Genomic DNA, 23,241 nt, shown 5'->3' with positions numbered 1-23,241 from the left:
CAGGTCTCATATTTTGAGACTCCACAAGATTGAAGTATATAAAATGCTTGTGGATGCTCCCACTTTGCCAGTCCTGAAGGATTTGTCTACTTTTAAGAGACTTAGGCTGCAATCCTGTACACACTTACTTGGGAACCCAACTACTTCTCAGTAAACATGCGTAGGATTTTGCAGGTGGAGTTATATCTTCATCACTAAGTTTCTGGTGGGTGCTACTGAGGGCAATTTAGGACTCTGGCTGCAATGGAGAGACTGTAGCAGGACAAATTGTACCCAGGAAAAGAATTTGCACCCTGGTACCAAAATAAGCAAAAGAGGGCCTCATTTATGTTAGCCTTCGGGGAACAGAGGGGCTGCTTGGTGCTGATGTGGTTATTACATCTTCACACATGCGATAACTGACTTCCTCTCTTCCCTCAGTACTGTCATCATATACCATATGCTTTCATCTAGACATCACCCACCATTCCATGTTTGAGTTTTGACATGTTCACACCTCCTACCACAGTATCTGAGTGCTGCAGAAGGCTTAGAAAATAACTTAATGGAGGTTTGAAATATTGAAAGGGAGACATCTTATTATTAAGGAATCATAAATCCTAATTCAGTGCACTAGTAGGCAGGCAGTTTTCAGAGTGAAAGTGAGTGTATGCTACTAGGAGACGACCAAATTGTTTGGGCTTTCCTCCATGCAGATCCTTTATCTGGATTTATTTTAACTGCCTTGGGTAGAATGGTGACTGCTTATAGTGTCTGCAATAATGTCAATCTGGGATACAATTCCCTCGGGCCCTTCACTCACTTGAAATAATCCACTAGCAAACATTGTTCATTCTCGGCAGTTGTAGAACAATCCAGTCTTACAAAATGGACCCTAGCAGCAAAGCTCCAGAGCAAAGTGGTCTCTGCTTCTGGAATGACCTCAGCAGACAAAAGAGGAGGAGCCCCTAGTTTTCTGACCTTTGTGACAAATCTGTCCATGTGTTCTAAAGTGTGCAAAGTATCCCCCTTTCTATTGTATAACAGCACCTTGGACAGCATCTGTCCCTGCTTCCCCAGCTTTGAACCAACTCCTAGGGTTTTTTTCTGAAATTCACAAGTTGCAGAGAATTATTTGAGGGTAAGATATACTGACCCTGTTTGCGACTAGATTTATGGCTAAAACGGGACAGAACCCATTACCAGAACTCTCTCAAAGTATGGGGAAAGTTCAGATCCAGATTTTTGAAAGGTGGCATGGTAAACAATGGAGGGGCTTGTTCCTTGTGGCAAACAGGGTAGTGCCCCACCAACCTTAGTCTGCCCTCAACCACTTGCCTTTTTACTTCAAACCAATCCAGTGGGTAGCATTTCCTATTGGCTGCCTCCTCCTTAATCTCAGTGTTGCCCTCGATAAACTCAGCAGAGAGAAAGATGGAGACAAAACTAGAATTAATTGGCTCTGGCTCCACCCACTATTGACTTTCCAGCCTTTTACTGGTGGTGAAGAGGGTAATATATAAGCTTGGAAACCCCCGTTTCAATCTGAAATATGAGCCCATTAAAAGAGGCCACTATCTCTTAACCTTATCGTCCACCTCACATAACATGGCTATCATAATACTGGCCTACCTAACAGGGTTGTTCTGATTGATTGGTTGATAAATAAATAAATAAATAAATAAATAAATAAATGAGGCTCTCAGTGGGTGAGGGTCTAAAACATTATTATTATTATTATTATTATTATTATTATTATTATTATTATTATGCCAAACTGCAATACCATAGAACAACATTTCCATACACTGCATGGTAAGTAGTTCTAGAAATCAGCTGAGGTCCAAACAATTCCTACTTTAATTTTAAAATAAATAAAGACAGGCAATGAAATGGATGCATTGTGGCAGGCTGCTGTGAATAAGAGATGCATGTGTGCGCTCTGTCTCATTCAGCACACACATTTCTCTGATCTTGTTTGCGCGCGCACACACACACACACACACAGGCGGACACACACAGAGGAAATGATTAGAAAGCCCTCCCCTCCCCCCTTTTTCTCCCTGCTTTTCCTCTCAGTGCCTCCTGCTTTCTTCTGAGTAAATCCTTCCTATGTATCAAAAACTACAAAAAGGTAGCCTGTGCCCTTTTCCTCCCCCTGCTTCCACCAGCATGACACCTTCACAAAGGTTCACTGATCTCCGGGACCAGCCTCCAGGGCAGCAGTGGGAGGGGGGAAGGGATGAGACAACTATTTTTGGCTCCTCTTGCAGCACGGCATCTCTTGGTTCATGTTTTGTAGCATGATTCTCATGCGGTGCATCAGTGGAACAGGGGCACAAAAAAACAAATCCAAGAGAAAGTGCCTTATCACATTAAAATCTTCTTTGCTGGCATCTGAACTTTCTATGGACAAGCTCTTAGTCCACAAACATACTCGTTTTTTCTTCCTTCGTATTCCTTGTCCGTATCTTTGTTTTGCCCAGCTTTCTTTCTTTCTTTTAAAGAATCAACTCAGTCTAGAAATTGTGCCTATAAAACTGTGACTAGTTAAAGTGGTACTTCTCTCCTCCCTCCACCCCTCTATTTCTGGGCAAGTTTCCATATGAAATTGTTCTTGATGGGGATGCAAGAAGATCCAGTATTCAGGGGGATGGGGTAGGCATAAGCAACGGCGATCCAAACTACTGACCCTCACAGTGCCTATTCTCTGAGGCTATAACTATCTTTGCCACTGAGGAAGCGTTATGCCTTATCACTGGCTGGCAGGCACTATTTCTTCCAGCCCTCTGCATCTGACTTTGATTACCCACAACTATCCGCACTGGACTCATCATCACCTGCCACTCTGTCAATCAAACGACTGGCCCGTGGCTTTGGTCATTTGTGTTCTCCCTCAGAATTGCCTTTTCATGCACACAGAAAGTGAGGGAGATTGATCCATCAGCCTCGTAAATCCCTCCCTAAATCAGTGAATACCCTCTGGACAGAATGGCAAAGGGCAGACAAGTGGAAGCAATTTTCCCAGCGGTCAGATGGTACCACAGAGACAAGATCCGCTACTTACAGTTCTCTGCTGGCTGGGATGGAGTCTCTTTAGAGTTGCCAAACCCTGTTGTGGGTATCCCAACGTTTCTGTGCAAGCGATGTGCAGGCAGGCAGGCAAGCGCTCGTAAAGCGCCGCTCGGCATCATCCCCCTTCGCCCTGCATGATGCCAAGACTCTGGAACCATCGGAAGTGCAGCAGTGGAGTAAAGGGGAGATAGCTGTGTGCAATAGGGACGGCAGTCAGCTGAATAATCGAGAAAGCGCCAAGTGGGGAGGAGAGAGAAGAGAGAAAGAGAGAGGAAGAGACGGAGCAGGGTGGAGTGACAGCTGGGGGTACATCTGTGATGACAGCAGCAGCACACACACACACACACAGAGAGAGAGAGAGAGAGAGAGAGAGAGAGAGAGAGAGAGAGAGAGGAGCATGCATGCACATTCAGACACACAGGCTCACCCAGTGAGAAGGAGCCGACCCAGACAAGCAAGCAGAATCTACTCTCAAAACATCTACAGTCTTAGAGTCTGTCAGGAGCTTGAAAGCTCAGAATTACCCTCATCTTCTCCTTGGGAAACAGCAGGTGCTTTTGTATTGCTTGAACTCCCTTCACCCCTTTTTGAGAAGCAGGAGCAGATAATCAGGAGGGATTTAAGCATCCTCCTTCCTTTCTTCCCCTTGTTATGAAGCAGTGGGAGGTATGGGGAAGAAAGGAGACTAATTGTGCACAATAAAAAACACAGTGAAAAGTGAAGGAGTTGGCTGCCTGCCTGCTAGTTTTTCAATAGGGTTTGGAATAGGCACAGAGTAGGGGGTTAAGGGGCCAGAGTGGAAGACAGCACCCAGGCTCTTTGGCAACCTGGAAAGCAGAAAGGAGAAAATACAGTTTATGTCTCCAAGATGGACTGAAACCTGACTCTGGATAAAGAGCTAGCAGCTACAACAGCTTGGCAGAAAGAGTAGCCTATGGTGGAAGGGTCATAGTTCAGTGGTAGAGCATCTGTTTGGATGCAAAAGGCTCCAGGTTCAATCCCCAGCATCCCTAGATAGGGATGAGACTGAGAGCTGAGCTACACAATATGAAGAAATATGATTCCTGTACAAACACCCTGCTATAATTCCTCCATCCCTAGTCAGTCACCTCAGTCTGCATAATGTGTAGATTGGGTATCAGTCCAGGAGGACCTGCTCAGCTACCTCTATGAAATCTTTCATATTATGTCCTTTTTTGTTTCCTGCAAATTTTCATTTCTGTCAAACATCTTTCTTCTGCCCTCGATTTCCCTCCCCAAAGCTTAGTCCAGCAAGAATTACCCTTCATCCTATCTGCTCTAACTGCATTCCCTCCAATGTCACCTCTCCTTTTTTTAGATTGTATTTGCTTTACTTCCATTTTTAATTATTTTTAGACTGTTCTGAAGTTACTTTTTAAGTATAATAGCTCTTAGACATTCAGCAACAATAGGACAAGCACTTGATGGGCAGACATTTTTCACTTACTAAAAGGATAAAATAGATCAAAAGAGGTCTCTTTCTGGTTACTCTCAGGTCCTCCTTTATGAAATGATGCCTTTTTTTTTAAGGCAAACCAACTGTCATTTCAGGTCCTCCTTTATGAAATGATGCCTTTTTTTTTAAGGCAAACCAACTGTCATGGCAGAATAATGAAGACAGGAGTGTATTGAACCAGGTAGAAAGGAATAGAGTTTGCAGCATGGACAAAGTGAAAATTATTTTCAAAGAGTTGTCTCAGGTCTGCCACGCTTAGTAAAATTAGAAAAACATTCTGCAGCAAGCCTTCATTAAGTTCAGTTTTTATCCTGCTGCATCCCAAGGTTCACGATGGGTAACAATACAGTACAAAACACCCAATAAAATTTAAATTACCACTGCCATAAGAACATAAGAAAAGCTGTGCTGGATCAGACCAAAGGCCTATCACTTCCAGTACTCTGTTCTCACAGTGCGCAACCAGATACCTGTGGTTCCACAGGCAGGACAATAGCACAACAGCACTCTCCTCCCCATGATCCCTAGCAACTAGAACACTGCTTCAGAGGTCTAATACCTTTAATACTGGAGGTCATGCATAGTCATCATGTCTAGTAGTAATTGATAGTCTTAGTCTTCAGCAATTTGTCTAATCCCTTTTCAAAGCCATTCATACTGGAGGCCATTTCTATATCTTGTGGCAGCAAATTTTGAAGTTTAACTATGTGCAGTGTGAATAGGCTTAAAGGTAAAGGGACCCCTGACCATTAGGTCCAGTCGTGGCTGACTCTGGGGTTGCGGCACTCATCTCGCTTTATTGGCCAAGGGAGCTGGCGTACAGCTTCCGGGTCATGTGGCCAGCATGACTAAGCTGCTTCTGGCGAACCAGAGCAGCACATGGAAATGCCGTTTACCTTCCCGCCGGAGCGGTATCTATTTATCTACTTGCACTTTGAGATGCTTTCGAACTGCTAGGTTGGCAGGAGCTGGGACTGAGCAACGGGGGCTCACCCCGTCGCAGGGATTCGAACCGCTGACCTTCTGATCGGCAAATCCTAGGCCCTGTGGTTTAACCCACAGACCACCCGCGTCCCCTGTGAATAGGCTTAGCACTGACTATTAAAAGCCAGGCTAAGTAACTAATTTTTGCAGTCCTTCGAGAAGGCATAATGGGTTCAGATTTTGAGGGATTTGTATGTGTTATCATTGTCAGTTAACTTACAGTACCTGGGATCAGTTTTCTTAGCCATTATGGTGCAAAGGAGCCATCTTTCTGTCTCTGTCTGTCTCTGTCTCTGTCTCTGTCTCTGTCTCTGTCTCTGTCTCTGTCTCTGTCTCTGTCTCTGTCTCTGTCTCAGAGATGGAACTGCACAACAGAACTTCCTTCCTTCCTTCCTTCCTTCCTTCCTTCCTTCCTTCCTTCCTTCCTGTAGTCTGAAACCAGTGAGACAATGGACAAGATCCTGATGGCATGAAAAAATGGGTTGCAGTAATAGGGTCCAAGATTACAAAACCATTGTATGTGAAGGTGGTTCCAAGAACTGGCTCCCATTAGCCTACTATGTTCCAAAACGTCCCAACTGAAACCTACTCAGATTAGGGGACATGTAATGAAATCTTCCTTTCCAAAATTATTGGTTTACTCTGCCACCAAAGAAAGATCTAGGAGTGGTGACCCTCCTTCTTGGTCATAAGCATTGATGCTAGGCTAACAAGCTTTTATATTTACATAGATAAATCAGTATACCCCCAAAGGCCAACTGAAATGCACATCCTTTGGTGCCTGACAGATTCTGGGCAGTGATGGAGACAGTTGGCATCTCCCCTGAACAGGCGTTCTACAGTTGTCATGCCACAATGAAAAAGGCCATATCCTACCTGCCCACGTTTCTCATATGTTAATCTTGCTGTTCAAGAAGTACATATGGGCAGATGTTTTACTGAAGCATTTATTGAAATAAATTCAGAAAATGTGAGTCAGAGAACTTAAATGTCAATTTCTCGGACTCACACCTTTTGAAAACATTTTCCTTACAACCCTTGGCAAAGGTTACCCCGTGTCGTCATTTAAGTTACATAGAGCTGTCAAGTTCCAAACTGTTTTTGGGGATTGATCTGGCCCACAAGCTGCTAGCAGGATATCCCTGGTCTGAGGCCTTCTCTCACAAACATTTCTACCTGGGTAGAGATACCCTTTTAAATTATGTAATGTGTCCCTTTTAAATTACGTAAAATTGTGACTAGGAAAGAAGATGCGTCCCTTCCATTTCTGCATGTTTTTGAAGGACAAGCTGCAAGTGATAGAGAACTAATACAGTATAATATAGGTTAGGATCCATGTAGCTAGTTTGGTGTACTGAAAGGGGCTTTTTGCTGTGTTCTTGAACACCTTCCTTTCTTCCTGCCTTCCTTTCCACATGGTAAGTTGCTTTTTAATCCAAGGAAAGTTTACTGTTAGAGGCCGTTGGACTACCAATTGCTGGGAATCACAGGTGGGGAGAATGCTGTTGCACTCAGCTTTGGCTTGCAGGTTTCTCATTGGCGTTTGGTTTGTCACTGTGATTCAGCATGGTTTTTCCTATGCTCTTACACATGCACCCTATGCATAAATGCATGCAGCCCGAACAGTGACAAGTGCCATATCTGGTATCGGTAGCTTGAGTACAAATTGCTGTACAAGAATGTACTACATGGCTAGCCCTGAACTTTGGCCTGCTTCCTACTCCCACTCCACTCGCACACAAACTTCCCTGTCCCCCCCCCCACACCATTTATCTACCTTCTCCATTTGTTGATATGAAGCATATTAACTACTTAGTAATCTTCACTTTTGACATAACTGTATTGTATTGACCCTCCTGCTAATTACTAAATGCAGTGGGATTTACTTGTGCATTCTGTAGGACGGATGGAAAACAGATTCTTCTTTGCCATGTTTTTCATTCCCTTTGCACAATCTGCCAGGATTTAGATTTCTTCTGGTGAAAACATGAAATGCTTAGTACTTTCATGTTCTTCCAAGGTTTGTTGTTCTGGCATTATCCACTAAAGAGTTGTAAGAAAGCTGCAGGCCAGTGATATGATCTAGTTGTGATAAAGGAAATGGTTCTCACTTGAATGGTTTCAAGGGATAACAGGGAATTTACCCTGTGTACAAAGGCAGAATGTCTTTTAAACCAAATCTGCAAACAGCCTCATTTACAGCCTATGATGTTTTCCCATCAAATAGCACCAGAGGGATATTAGTTGCAGGTCCTTACCAAATAATATGGGTTTTTCATGGGTAAGTGCTCAGGAACTAATAAAATTGGAGGAGGAGGGTGGTGGTGATTGCAGTATCCCAGCCCTCAATATGTTTAGAACCAGGTCCTGGAGAAATGTAATTATTCCTTTTACAAGCAATTCCACAGCAATAAGCACTGCTGTTTTGAATATTTTTGCTGTGTTGCATGCACCTATTGTTTCTACGATTTCACTGGTGAATAATATACTCCTTCCTGTACCAAAATACCTGTGCCATCTTGAAGCCTATTTTTAAAGTTAATGTTTTATTTTAATTTTACTTTTTTTAGACTTGATAATTTCCTTACTGTACTACTGAAAGAGTTACGTGAGCCCACTCCATTAAAGAGTGGGGATAAATAAATCCTACCGCTCCAGCATAGCAACTGCTGATAATTTTAGACTGGGCTGTCTTTTGTCTTACATTTTTCACCTTTGCAATCCACCTCACTAATACTGGGTCAAAAAAGAGAAATGGCACAGGAGTGACATAGGCTGCAGTCCTGTGCATATTTACCTGGGAATAAGGCCCACTGGGGGTATGATAGATCCCTGAGGATGGATCTATAGTAGTAGAATTGTTGTTGGCAATCTGTCTGTTTCAGAAGACAATGCAGGAGTACACTTTTGGGGATGAAGTCAAACTGTTGGAAGCTTACATCGCCTGCTGTGGCTGTAGAGATCAATATGGGAGAGACGTGTTTTGTTGCAGCTGGGGCAGATGAAGACATCTGGTTGTGCTGCTGCAGATGCCCCATGGTATTTCTTTTATCTGTGCTCCTCTCAGTGGTCATTCCTCCTCTGGTCACTGCTGTGGATGCCTTTCCAATTTAAATGGTCAAGATACCTCAACCTACTTCCCCCTTCCGTATTCTAAATCTCCCTTTTATTTTATTCTTTTATTTTAATGTCATTTTATTTGTATTATTACAAGAATTGCCACAAAAAATTTCAATTAAAAAAATAAGGATCAGGTACAATCTTGATCCATGATAACATGGAGATTCACTACTAGTCAGAGTAGACAATTCTGAGTTAAGTGGACAATTTGATGAATTAGGTACAAAGGAGTTCTCTATCTTCCTGTGTTTTGAGGAAACACAGGATGTATAGATTTGCACTGTAAAAGTGGCTGTAAAAATGTATAGATTTGCACTGTAAAAGTGACAGGAGAGTATGTCTCATGGTTATTCTCACCTCCAGCCAGGCTCCTCAATTCTTTCCCATGGGGCCAGGCTTGTGGTGTTTCTTTGCTGGCTCCTGCTTAGCACTCAGGCTGAAACCTGCCTTTTATTATTCTGTAAAGATCCTCACTGCTGCCTCTTCAGTGTAACTCAATGAATATTTAGCCAATAATGCCAGAGAAAAATTCAGTCTCAACTTTTCTACTTCCATTACATCTTTACAACTTGGACCCAGATGAATCTTGTGTCTTGTCTGGTTGTGCATGTTCAGGAATTCAGGGAGAAGGCAGTTGTAGGAAATAATTCCCTTCCTTATTCCACAGCAGTCAGATTCATTTTATTATAAGAATGCTCTAAGATGTACCAGCAGTAGAAACATGACATGAAGGACACTGACACCACGGCTCCAAGAGCAAAAATGATGTACTCTGCCCCTGATGCTGGCTGCCAGGTTCAATGTACGCATAGCACAGAACTCTTTCCTCTGTGGTTTTCACGCTTTCAAAGCTGCATTCCAGCATCAGATTCCAAGAGTAAAGAGGCTAGTGTGGCATGAAGCCAGGGGACTTACCTGTGAACCAAGATCTCAGTTTCAGATCTTACCTCTGCCATGAGCACACGAGATGACTTTAGGCAGACAACAGATGAGACAGATTCCCCGCTCCAAGAACTGAAGGTAATTTGAAAATGCAAGCACTGCTCCTACTGTGTACTTTTGCCTCTGGTAAAAAGATTTTGCAGAGTTTTTATACATTTTCCAAAAGCCTTTGGACTAAAGGCTTCTTTGGAACAAACAAAACACATGTAGAGAACTAGGGAAGCAATACCTGTCTCCTGCCACTTTCAGCTCTCTTTAAGAAATCCTGTATTTTCTGTTTTCAGCCTAAGAGTCTTCCTATATTGCACTTTTGAATCATGATTATATCAGATGGCTTTTATAATCTGCAGCAACCAAAGGGGAAAGTGTTTTGGCAGCCTGTTGTATCTTGGTAGTGTTTAGTGGGAGGCAGGTGTCTGTACTTCAGCACAGCAGTTGATGCTTCCGTTTGCATCACCTTGTTAAACCCCTGACTCTCACTTTATGTTCTGACTTAGCATTTACCTGTCATTTACACTTGGAAATGGTGTGATTTCTTCTGGTGACTGCATGGAAATATTTAGTTTCTTTCCCTAACATCTCTCTCTCTCCCTCTCTCTCTCTCTCTCTCCCTCTCCCTCTCTCTCCACCTCTCTCCCTCCAATCTCCTTGTTTTGTTTCCCCATAGCTGTGGGTGTGCAAATTAAACTAGAATTTCTTCAGCGTAAGTTTTGGATGGCTACACAGCAGGTAAGAATGCTGAAGTATAGTGCAAAAACAGAAGGTGATATATGGTGATGTTTTACTTGCCACATGTCCACAAAATCCTTTGTAAAATGTGTATTAAACAGATTGGTGCAATAGATTAGTTCTTAAATGACATGTTTTGCTAATCCTTTGACAACTTCAATGCTGCATCAGCTGCCAGTCTGTTCTCAGAACGTCATGTTAACAGAACGTCACAAGCCTGGCATGGCATTAAATCCACTGCAGCTGACACATTTAATTGTGGAATTATGTTTGTACCGATTCAGCCCTTCAAAATCTTGTTTCATTTTAGGCAGAAAGTTTACCGACTCCCCTCTACCATCCTGATTGCACTGCACTCTGTCATGCTGTCTCTGCTTAGTCTAGATCAGGGGTCAGCAACCTTTTTCAGCCGTGGGCCGGTCCACCATGGGGGGGGCGGACTATATTTTGGAGGGGGAAATGAACAAATTCCTATGCCCCACAAATAACCCAGAGATGCATTTTAAATAAAAGGACACATTCTACTCATGTAAAAACATGCTGATTCCCGTACCATCTGCGAGCCGGATTTAGAAGATGATTGGGCCTCATCCGGCCCCTGGGCCTTAGGTTGTCTACCCCTAATCTAGATGGCCATTCGTTCTGCCTCAAACTATTTTCTTAAGGCTGAATTTGAAAGGGTGTTGTTGATACAATCTAATAGTACTGTGGTTGTAAGCACTTTCTGTACTACTGGTTGCATTTGCTGCCAGATCACTTCAGGGCTTAATTTAACATGCCCACATCAGTGTTTAAATCCCCAAATACCTGAAGACTGCTTCCTTTCCTATATATTCTATTGGGTGTTAAGATAGGAAGAGGGGCCCCTCTTGATAGTTTCGTTGCCCCAGAAGCTTGGAATGGTGGTAGCCTGGGAAAGGACATTCTCTGTGGCAGCCCCTGTTGTGGAACTCCCTTTTATACACTGGCATTTGACACCTGAGATCTATATTTTTAGGACCCACCCCATGTTTGTGATTGTAAGTCATTTTAAACTGTTTTTAATGTTGTATTTTAGGTTGTTGTTACCCACCCTGGGACCTTAAGGTGAATGCAGGAAAAATTAAATTAACCACAACAACAACCACATTCATCCCATAATCACAGACATTTGAGGGAAAGGTGCACATTGAGAACTAGATCCACCCCACCCCCCGGCCCAAAAGATGACTGTCTAGTTGAGAATAAATGGAGGCTAAAACTTCATTCCCAAAGGGAGAAGTGTCATAAATAAGTAGTTCAGTTTAAGAACTTGGCATTATCAGCCTCCTTACATGTGTGCAGTTATACATTATTATACACTATACAAAGTTTAGCTGGGAATGAGAAAGTGATGATTGAGGGTGCTGAAAAGAAACTTGCTCACATTTCTGGCTCTGTTTCCAGCACCCAATCATGTGTAAGAAGCCTTCTCTTGGTTCACTGGCAGTCAATAATGGTTCAATAAGGAGTTACTAATGGACATTTTCTCTCCTCTTTCCACTTCCCTCCCATGTTCTGCAATGATCTGCGTGTCAATGGTTCCATTTACCATCTTCCAGCCCAATGACACTGATGTAAGTAAGGAGTTTTGAAGGCCAAGAGATTTCCCAGAAGCCCCTTCCTGTGTGTGCTTCATAAAACGTTGATAGTCATGTGTCATTTGTGTGTCAGGAGTTGGGTTGAATACATTTATATGTAGAGTACCTAAATATTGCAGACAAACCAAAGCAAGTTGCCAAGAAGCACTAAAGAGTCTGAGTCATATAATGGGAAAAGTTTGAAGGTTCAGAAATGGCTTGATACTTATGAAGTCATCAGAGGCTGATGAGCTTTAACATATTTCACGAATAAGTACATTTTAAGCTTTTCCACCCCAGCAGCCCTAGAGCAACAGCTAGAGTTACAAAGCCTTGATTTTGATGCAGTTGAGCTCACGGTCTGATTCAGTCCTGTGCAACTTCTAAACAACTTTGCAAATAAGTTCACAATAGTTACTAGCCTTGTTGCTGCATCATCAGGTGAAGTTTGATCTTTCCAGAGCTAGGGATTTAGCCCACTTTCTAAGACATGGCTTCTAAGAACAGAATACCGATCTGTTTCTCCAGAATGTATTCCATCTGGTTGCTCCTTTGTGCCAGTGGAGGCTGGGGCACAACTAATCAGCTTAGTTGCCTGTGGAGAGTAGACATTGCTTCCAGAAGACCAGGTGGAGAAGATTTTTTTTTAAGTGAAAAAGAATTTGCCCACCCCAACCCCTGCCTCCCTTTCAGGATGTCAGCCTACACCTATTTTCTTAATATGGAAAAAAAGGATTATTTTGTCTTTGTGATAGATATGACACTCCATATGATGCAAAGCCAATCAGAAGCGTTTAATGGAATTTCTACAGCCTACCAGCTTAATTAATATGCAGGTGGGCCCTGGAAGGGTAAACAGACTAGTGGGAATCTGATTATCACAATCAGTTCTTGTCTCCAGGAAATATTTGCATTCCTGTCTGACAGGATTGTGCAGCTTAATCAAAGAATGGGATTCAGTTGGTGCTGAGTTGAATCTACATCTCAAATTAGCTGTCTGGGTGCCATAACCTCTTGCTCTAATGCACAATGACAAGGCAATAAAGAAAGTTACAGTCAGGATGACAGCTTATTTTATCCAGTACAAATCAAGAAAATGTCTATATTTAATAGAAACATATGGCAGAATCTTTGCCACAGGCACAATGAACCAGAGCTGACAGGGCTATTTTCCCCACCTTTAAATAGCCTGCTATTTTTTTTTAAGGGGTTGCTACTTTTACCCTCTCCCAGGCTTCTACAATAGAGCTGCACGACACCTCAATCTCCAAGCGGTGCGAGGTTCCAGGTGCTTACCCATGTTTCATTTTGGAAATGAGGCACCATGGTTTCCACATGGGGGCCACCCAAGGTTTGGGGGACTCCACCTGACCACGCAAACTCATAACAATAAATACTTCTGTGGATATTTCAGTGTTCCTGCTTTATATAGCAATTCATATAAGAAAATTTCAATCTATTTCTTTTTTGGTGTCCCTTCTGTAAAATCGGGGGACACTGCTCATTTACTAATAAAATATATTTTAACTGGGATTTGGCCTCCTGATGGAAGAGTAAGCAGCTTTGGGGAGATAGACACTGTCAGACACTCCCTTTCCTCTATGTCTTAATTGGGTCAAAAGAAAGAAAATGGAGCTCTCCCATTAAATCCCAGTGATTATCACTCAATCATCTATGTGTCTTCACACTTGCTGGTTTGATTGACAGCAATAGGGCGCCTTTGGCAGTACTTTTATTGACAGATTTTCCCAATCTGTTCCATTAGCCACAGAGCAGGCATGTGATTCGTGGGCTAATGTGCATGTTTTTAAAAATGGCTGATCCACATTAAGAAGCTCCATGATTTCTTCAATTATTGTTGTTCTTTAATAAAAATACAACATTTTCATCAGCTTCTCCCTTGTACAACACATCTTAGATAATAACAGTCCTCTGTTAAAAAAAAAAGAATAGAAAAGTGAAAAAGACAGATCTATTTATTTAGTGCAGGAATATGGAACCTTTTGTAGCTGACAGGCAGATATTATTTCCCCACCTCTGCTGGCCAGATTTGACAATTTGGCAGAACCATCCTCCTGTCAAGCCTGATGTCACTGTGATAGCCCCAGTTGTTGGGACTTCAAAGGGCAGCATAAGCTGATTGAAAGCCCTCTTTTAAGCAGCCCTGAGCTGCTCTTTAAACGTTCAAAAACTGGGGGTTCAAAGAACAGAGTGGGGCTGCTTGCAAAGGGGCTGTCAAACAGCTCCATGTTGCACTTTGGTCATGTGCATCTATTCCCAGCAGGGGATCTTGGTGTATGCAGCCAAGCTGAGCAGGATTTAACCCCCTCCAGATGAGCGCCGCAACCCCAGAGTCGTCCACGACTGGACCTAATGGTCAGGGGTCCCTTTACCTTTTTATCCCCGATGAACAGGAGTTAAAACCTGTTTATGTGTGCAAAGGAGGTTCAAAGAACAGTGCGGAGCTGCTTGCAAAGGGACTTTCAAACAGCCCCATGCTGTGCATTGGTTGCATGTGGCTCTTCCCAGAAGGGGAATTGATTCATGCAGCCAAACTGAGCAGGATTTAATCCCTGTTTATCAGCTGGTGAGAGAGGGCTAAAACCTGTTGCTTCTGCTGTGCATACTATTTGATAGCAGGGGAACAGCTAACATAGAATCAACCCCCCCACCCTCACCCCTGCCCAGCAGCTGGAGTGACATCAGTTGATTGGCAGATGGGCATGGTTTTGGGTGTTTGGTTTTTTTGAAAAATTGATTCATGTTCCAAATTTCCTTCACTGGGAGGCCTCTCAGTTTGAAGGTTCCCCACCCCTGATTTAGGTCCATGCGCTGCTCTGGTCTCGCCAGAAGTGGCTTAGTCATGCTGGCCACATGACCCAGAAAAACTGTCTGCGGACCAACGCCAGCTCCCTTGGCCAGTAAAGCGAGATGAGCTTTACTGCCGATGAGATGAGCCGCAACCCCAGAGTCGTTCGCGACTGGACTTAGTGTTAGGGATCCTTTACCTTTACCTTTTTATAGACTGCTTAGTATCCACAGATCTTGAAGCAGTTTGCAATACCAAAAATCCAAATACATCTAAATACATACATGGACAAGAAGCCGACTTTCAGAAGATTCACATTAAGAAATACATAAATATGCAATATCCATACCCATAATAACCATAAGATAAGGTAATAACAAACTAATGTGTAGCATGCTAAAATTTTCCAACCAACATAAAACTCACAGTTTACGCAACCCTTCACAACATATTCCTCCAGTAATTTCCAACAACAGATTGATCATCCAACGCATGGCAGGAAACACACATGGAAGAATTGTACTGGACAAATCAGTAAGCACAGAATGAATGATAATTATGAAACCCACAGGCACCAACAATATTTTCTTACTCACCATTTAACCCTCCATGTATTGTTAGGTTCAGTGCTGTGACACATGTCAACTTTGGTTCACTGCAGATCTCCAACTGAAGCAAATGGACAGTGCCTGAGGACACTATACAATGTTCATATATCATTTGTCAAACTGTTACCAGAAAACCAGAGGCAGCCAACATTGTCACTGCTTTCTCCATTGTGTAACAATCTTTACTATTACTATCAAGGGCATCTGGTTCTGTCATGTTTACCTACACTGAAATTTGCTTTGATGCACCAAATAGTCATCATTCCACACTGAACACAGCATATGAAGCAACAAACATGTATCTAACACATAAGAAGCAAGCACCAGGGAGTGGTATTTGTTCCAAACTCCTAGGCTCATGTTGCTTGTACATCTGCATATGTATGTCTCAGTTGGAAACATTTTAGAAAAGTCATGGTGAACAAGGCATGGTGAAGTAGCTTAATCCAGTTTAAGATAAAATACAGCATAACCACATTCACATAAAGAACAACTGCCACTCTAGGAAGCTGAGCTGAAAAGACCACTGGGACACTTCTTTCATAGGCTTACTTAAAATGATCCTTCTTGTGGAGAAAGCTGAAGGGGATGTAACACACCAGCATATGATGTGCAAATATTGCCTGAATTAGACATGCCTGCTCCTTACTCCTGTAAAAATACCTAATGATGCCCAGGTAAATGCAGTCTAAAGTGAGACACTATTTAACTCCTCCTCTTGTATTCCAGTGCAGTGATGTGGATGGTCTGTGTCCCTTGAACTGTCAGAATGACGTAAGTTGCTAGTTTTATTATTATTATTTTTTTAAATTGTTCAGATCTATAATTGAGGAAATGTAACTTGAGGGTTCTGTGACTCAGGATCATTATTATTCCCCTGTTGCTTTTTATTTGCTTGGCTAGTTTTTGTTTTTTTACAGATGGGGGAAAGAGATGGTTCATTGCTGAGGGCCATTCTCTTTGCCTGAGATTCAAACCAGATATGGTAGGGCAACCGTCAGAAATAAAGTGGGTGGGTCTATTCCTTGCAAAAGGGGAGAGAGAAAAACTTCCTGTGGTCTATGCTTTAAGCAGTTTTCTCCTAGTTCATTTTTGACACCAGACATGAGCTGGACAAATTGAGTAAAGCAGAAGAGCGCAGAGAGATAAGATGGGCAGGGAGATCAGGTTTCCACTTTCCTCTACCCATGTAAATGATAGACCCCCATGAAGTAGGGATGTGGCTAAAGTACAGCCTCATCATGTCCAGTTTGGTCCCTAGCCAGAATTTGAACCCAGGTGGCTCTATATATGTAAATTATTTATTGACCACTAATCAGCCTAACGAAGACAGGAGTGCCTGGCGTGCTCTGGTCCATGGGGTCACGAAGAGTCGGACACGACTAAACGACTAAACAACAACAAAATCAGAGCTGTTTAAAATGTATGGGGGGATGCATTCGTTTTTATTGCATTCTTAGCCCATTCTTTCCTCAAGAAATGCAAAGGTGCATATGGTTCATTCTCTTTTAGTCTCCAAGGTATGTTAGAATGGGGGGGGGGGCTGGCCCAGGGTTACCTAGCAAACTTCCTAGCTAAACAAGGATCTGAACCTCTTGTTTCCTCAGTTACAGACCAGCACTCAAGGCAAGAAGCCTTAAAAATACATCTTTGAAGTTTCTGATAAGACAATGTGACTCTGAAAAATGGCATGTGAAAACCTCTTGAGGGTTTTATGTGGACTGGAAGGACTTTGACTTTCATAATAATTCTAGAATCCATTTAGAAAGCTTACAGAATTGCAGTACCCCAAATTATTCCCAAATATCAATTGTGTATTGAGCGTGTCATTAGGTTTAATTAATTGTTATGAAAACATTGTGAGAACCACAGCTATGACTAATTATGAAGATAAGCATGTGAATATAGTGTTCATTCAGGCTTAAGGAGTATGTGGACCAAGAACTCCCAGAAGTGCAAGTTGGATTTCAAAGGGGCAAAGGAACCTGAGACCAAATTGCAAACATGTGCTGGAATATGGAGAAAGCTAGAGAGTTCCAGAAAAACATCTACTTCATTTCTCTAGCCTGCAGCTGTTTTTTTAATGAGTTACTTGACTTGTACCTTGCAGTACACCACTGTGTTTACTTTGCCCCAAAGAGACTACAAAGAATGCTACAGAGTCTAGACAGAACTGCATGAGCTCTATGAAGCCAAATGGAACAGGATTCTGGGATAGCCTTGCATGAGCCCCCAAATATGCTTTACTTTTGGGGGGAAACAGTATGGAGTGTAAGCCTGCAATAGTAGTGCAAAAGTACAACCAGTACTCTGATATCAAATTCAGGAAACTTGTAAGCAAGCACAGAAATAACCAAACATCAGAGTGTCTTAAGTGATGTACACATTAGCAGCTTAAAACACAGCAAGGGCATTCCCCAGGCACACACACACACACACACACACACACACACTGCACGTCAAGTCACATTTGCTGATTGTTGTACACACCACAGAGGGGACAGGGATGTCTTCACCCAACGTGAAGACCTGCCCCTATAGCACTTCCCCAAGCTCCTATTCATGAAACTCATCTGTGCATGTGCAATAGGGGGAGATTATTGGGCTGCTTTTAGTTTTTGTTATGTATTTTGTGCTTTTTATATTGTAATTGCCCTGAGATCTATGAGTATATGGCAATATGCAAATTTAATACATAATAATAATAGATGTCTCAAGTGTACACAGCTCAACTTAATTGCAAAACGAATGTGGCGTAAGTTTCCTTTCAGATTAATGGCAGTCTATGGGGAAACACATCAAACAGTCGTATTTCTCAGGAAACTACAGGATTTATCTGATTTATTTAACAAAATTTATATACTGCTTGATTGTAAAACAATAAAATTAAGTTTAGAAATCTCTAAGTGGTTAGCTTTCTGTTGTGGGTAACATTGTGTGTACATGGATTCAAAAGCCAGTGGTGGGAGCAAACCAGAGGCAGAGTTAATGGCAATGCCTTACATAAGACCACTAGAACTGTGGGAGCAGAATCATAGCAGCTCACAGGGTAAGGCAGAAGCTTTCATACTAGGCAATATTGTCTTCTCTATAGCTGAAATTCCTTCCTCATTCTTTTTTTCTCTTCAGAATCTGAACTGCTTTCTCATCGATAATAATGGATTCATACTTGTTTCCAAAGCCTCCAAACAGGTAAAAAGTTTTCTGTGCTTTCTTATAAAGTAGAGGCCTATTTATAGAGCTGGGGGGCAAGGAGGAGCAAATTGGACAAGTCTGCAGATTTCTTTTGTTAAGGCTTAAGCAAGAGGACTTCAGGTATTCCCCCAAAAGAACAGTGAATATGTGCACTAATCACTTTTCAGACTTCGTGCAAATTTGTGAATCTCCCAAGATAATTATATTTATTAACTATAATTGCACCCTACCTTTCCAATAAGGAACTCAGGGTTGAGTTTTATCTTCTTTTAAGCCAGGCTACATTACCTCATGGTCAACTTTCTAGAGGCTGCATGCCAGCATTGGACAGGCCTAGAGGTAATAGTGGGTGCAGCAATGAAAGTGACTCTTGCACAATAGGCTACATTCCAGCCAGGGCCGGCTCACCCATCAGGTGGGTTGAGGCAGCAGCCTAAGGCAGCAGAAGTCCAAGAGGTGGCACCCATTGCAGGCACCCTGCTCACCCCGCCAACCACTGCCAGTGGCAGAGAAGCAGCAGTGGCAGCTTCCAGCGAGATCTCACCAAAACCTTGCGAGATCTCATCAAGATCTCATTGGAACCCACTGTCTTCATGGATAGCGGGCACTGCTTCATCCTTACAACAACATACCATATAGTACGCCTGTACTGTATTACTATCCCCATAGTTTATATGATAAGCTGAGAAATGATGACTTGTCTAAGGCCACGTGGTGAGTGCATGGCTGAGCTAAGATTTGCATTTCATTTTTACTGACCATGGCGCAACACACTTCTCTAAACCCCTCTTTGCTAAACAGCCTGAGGACATAGCAGAGCACCGCCTGCTTAAAGGGCTTGTTTTATGATAGTGGCAATATAAAGTATAGGATTTCAAACTCGCAGTGGGGATGGATTAGCTGGACTGATAAAAAGCTGAGGAGGTTTATCTATAGTTTCTGCTTTTTTCTCTCTTTATCTCCCTGTGCTTGCAGACCAGCAAATTTTTGGGAGAAGTGGATGGCTCTGTTATGACCCAGCTTATAAGCATGGGAATGTTCAAACAGTAAGTATTACTATCTCCTCTGTATTGATTTCCTTTCAGAGAAGAGCCTGGTTGAAGCAAAATGCCTTATCCCCATTGAGAATTATCACAGCTAAACATTAAAAAAGAGAGTGAAGACAGTGGGGTGTGGAATATTGCCTCAGTTGTTAGGACTTATTCCCATTTGTTATCCATAGAAAGATTCAAGAATCTCCAGGTACATGCTCACATAGGCAAATGTAATGTGTGAACTGCATAATAATGGGTGCAGCCAGTACCGATTCTATGATTGCAGCAGCCAAAAAAAAGCATTGCTGCAGTAACAGGAATCACTCCTGATTATATCCACTGTCACACAGTTTGTGCACAATGTGAATGAATGCAAAATGTTACCTATCTTCATTTCCCTGCTTGTGTTCTATGAATGCATGTTGAAAGATAACAAACAAACAAATACACAAAAATACAGGTACATATCCTTTTTTAAATGTCAGAAGTAACATTACATTACTGTGTAGCAATACAATTTCATGTGGCTTCATCTAGGCTGTTTATGTTCCTGGCTTGGAGGCCCTTACATGTTACTAGAACAGCATGGGAGCCCAGAACCATGTGAGCAAAGCTAACTGTGCTTGCTATTCCCATCCGATGTTTCCCTATACAGCATAGTACAGGGCATAGGCTTTCAAACATTATCTGCAGCTCATCGGTAGAGCACATGTTTCATATGCAAAGGTTCTAGGTTAAACCCCTGGCTTCTCTGGTGAAAACTTATGTGTAAAACTCTGGAGAGCTGCTGTCAGTCAGTGCAGACAATGATGAGCAAAATGATCTGACATGGTGTAAAGGAGTTTCCTATGTCCATGTGTTCCGAAGCAGTTCCCACATTGCTGATGTAGGATACAGAGGGATGCAGAGTCAGACACAAATGGCATAAAGAAATCTGAGAGCCCAGCCAAATGTGTCTGGAAGAGCACTAACCTGTCCAGAAACAGCTTTCAGGACCATGGCATGAGTAAAAATAGCAGCTGAGGTAACTCGAGTAAATCGCATACAAAGTTTTCATAGGGTAGGGGCATATTGTGACATCAGTAAGAAGTTTCTTCGTCAGATACCACATAGTCAATCAAACACTGTATGGGAGTAGATCTTGTTGTGAAACATCCAATGCTAAGCACAAACTAAACTAAATTATTAGGATGAGGATATATGGCTGTTCCCTGTCTGAAGACAGATCCAGGCTAGAATTCATGCAGGACAAATGAATGTGTCTGCAGCTATGTTGAGCAAAGGGCATGTGACAGAGCACATGTTTTGCATGCAGAAAATCTCAGGTGCAGTTCCTGGCATGTCCACTAAAAATCTCACATAGCAGACCTGGGCAAAACGACTGCTAGACCTTTGAAAGTCACCTTCAATCAGAATTAAAAAAGGTAAAGGACCCCTGGAGAGTTAAGTCCAGTCAAAGGCGACTATGGACTGTGGCGCTCATCTCGCTTCAGGCCGAAGGAGCCGGTGTTTCCAAGTCATGTGGCCAGCATGACTAAACTGCTTCTGGCGCCACAGTGTTCCGTTGCACCACTATACAATCAGAGTGCACAGTAGTGGGCTAGGCAGACTGGTGGACTCTTGGGCTAAGCTGGTGTGTTGAACACATTGGCCCACTTGTCAGTTTTTAATGTTTTTTTTTTGCAGGGTGAAAATGTACGATTACCAAGCCATGTGTAAAATGCCCCACCACCACCATAGTGGCGCACGCCCTCTTCTCAGTGTAAGTATCTGTAAGCGTTTCTACATAATACATAAAACACGGAATAAAATATATTAGAGCAGCATTGGTCCCATTCTTTAAGTCATTCTGCTCCAGGGTGAGACCATCCCATGCCTCACCATCGTTGCCAGGCATGGGGTGCAGCAGAGAGCGGTGTGAGGGCAGAAGTGCCTTTGCTTCCCCTGCTGATTACACTGAGGGCGGAATCGTGCTTATCATCCTTGTCTTTGCTACAAGCCTGATTGCTTTTCCTGTGCTCTTATTTGAGGACTATGCAAGGACAGAAGAAGAAGCCAAGGCACGTCTGCCCTCATGTCCTCTTCTCCATGTACTCTGATTGTGGGGGCTGGACACAATTACGTCACTCATCTGATGACGCCAGTGAAGGCAGACTGGGAAGGGGATTTTAATTGTTTATTACAGGACAGGAGATTTCCTGGTTTTTCACTAATATCTTTTTGCTGGTGTCACAACAAAGATGATGATTAAAATCCTTTTGGTGGTCATTTTTTTAAACATCCAAGTCCAGAGTGCTGCTATTCTGTGAGAAGGGACACTCAAGGTTTCACAAAAGAGCTGGATGCCACAGGGAAACAGTAGATTCCCAGTGCCACTTTTTGTCCTTCACCTACAGCCTGTGTGCTCAGAAAAATGTGGCACTTGCATAGTGAGAATATATTTCTGATCCTGCAACCAATTAGCCATCTCCAATTTTCCTTTCCCAAATTAAGTAATTTCCACTCTGTTTCACACATGCATTTAGCTGGAGTCAGCAGACCAAGCAAAACAATTCCAAAATTCAATGGGGAAAGGCACAGGTAAAAATTGACCCATCATTCTGCAATTGATCCTAGGATCTGTTTCATGCTACATGTATTGACCAAATAGCAGTACATGTGTATTAATTTGGAAAAGATGGAAGATACCAGAATGCATTCTAGGGATGGAAAGTTGCTGAACTTTTCCTTCCTTTTCTCCCCCCCCCCCCAATCTCAATTTATGCCTGCTGCATCTTTCACCAGTAATCAAAATTAACTCTGAATTAATCCTGCATTGGAGCACTCTGGGGCCAATTTTGGCTATATGAAATCGTTGCTGTCTACTAGTTCTGTGCCAGGAAAGTTTCAGGTTGTGGCACCTTTAATTGATCAGAATAGGATTTGTTTGTTAGAGTTGGATTAACTAAGTAGTTGTGTCTGGCATTACATAATTAAATTTGTATTAACTAAATAGGGAAACACTCACTAATTACAGCTGGACTGGTACTGCAAATCAAAAGGCTTTTTATCACCCATGCTAGCTCTAGTCCTTTAGGAGATTTAGCCTTGTCCTTTGAAGGAGAGATGGGTGGATATGTGAAAATGTAGTGCTTTTAGTAAAAACAATATAAGCTCACCACAGGTCCTGAACCTGGCACCTTAAATATGGTAGGCAGTGGTTTAGCTTGTCACCAGCAAGTAAAACTAAGAAACCCAGTAAAGGCAAGCCTTTCTTAAACATCAAAATGTCAGAATTGATCATATGGCAAAGCCTAAAGGCTTCTTCAGACATCCTTTTTATTGTGCATCCAGAATTATTTCTGCTTCTCATTGTATTGGGGTGGTGATATGCATGATCCCATTTACAATACTGTTTGTGGTAAAAGTTTTGGGATGGACATACTGCTTCATTCCCTGTTGGTGCATGTCCCCTAGTTTCCTATTGAAATTCTGTAACTTTTTTTATACTACAGTACAAGTGTTCCGGGGTGTCTCGCTTTTGCTGCACTATAGTGCAAGAGTGCTCATCCAGATAGCAGTGATGTTTGGTAATGCTGGGGAAGCATTAGAGAACCAGTAATAAAGCAGAATGATGTGTAGATGGTCCAGTATAAGCCCACCACTAATGCAGTATTGCTGTGTCATTGGCATAGTACAGAATATAGCCCCC

The 23,241-nt window shown here is 42.5% G+C and overlaps 2 protein-coding genes across 2 annotated transcripts in view; one reads left to right on the top strand and one right to left on the bottom strand.

Moving 5' to 3' along the window:
* Positions 1–3,331, bottom strand: part of LRTM2 (leucine rich repeats and transmembrane domains 2) — a 29,065-nt gene extending 25,734 nt beyond the window's left edge. The window contains exon 1 of the mRNA XM_083572386.1: positions 3,047–3,331. The gene's annotated coding sequence lies outside the window, so the exon portion shown is untranslated. The remainder of the gene's footprint in view (positions 1–3,046) is intronic.
* Positions 1–23,241, top strand: part of CACNA2D4 (calcium voltage-gated channel auxiliary subunit alpha2delta 4) — a 166,854-nt gene that overhangs the window by 126,287 nt on the left and 17,326 nt on the right. The window contains exons 27-32 of the mRNA XM_083572268.1: positions 10,245–10,306; positions 11,887–11,901; positions 16,051–16,095; positions 18,451–18,513; positions 19,492–19,562; positions 21,237–21,312. Of these exons, the coding sequence (XP_083428394.1) occupies positions 10,245–10,306; positions 11,887–11,901; positions 16,051–16,095; positions 18,451–18,513; positions 19,492–19,562; positions 21,237–21,312 (332 nt within the window). The remainder of the gene's footprint in view (positions 1–10,244; positions 10,307–11,886; positions 11,902–16,050; positions 16,096–18,450; positions 18,514–19,491; positions 19,563–21,236; positions 21,313–23,241) is intronic.

The sequence above is a fragment of the Podarcis filfolensis genome (genome assembly GCF_964270895.1).
Source record: "Podarcis filfolensis genome assembly, chromosome: 10".
NCBI lineage: Eukaryota > Metazoa > Chordata > Lepidosauria > Squamata > Lacertidae > Podarcis > Podarcis filfolensis.
The sequence above is the reverse complement of the archived record's forward strand: the minus strand, read 5'-3'. Positions and strand labels throughout refer to the sequence as shown.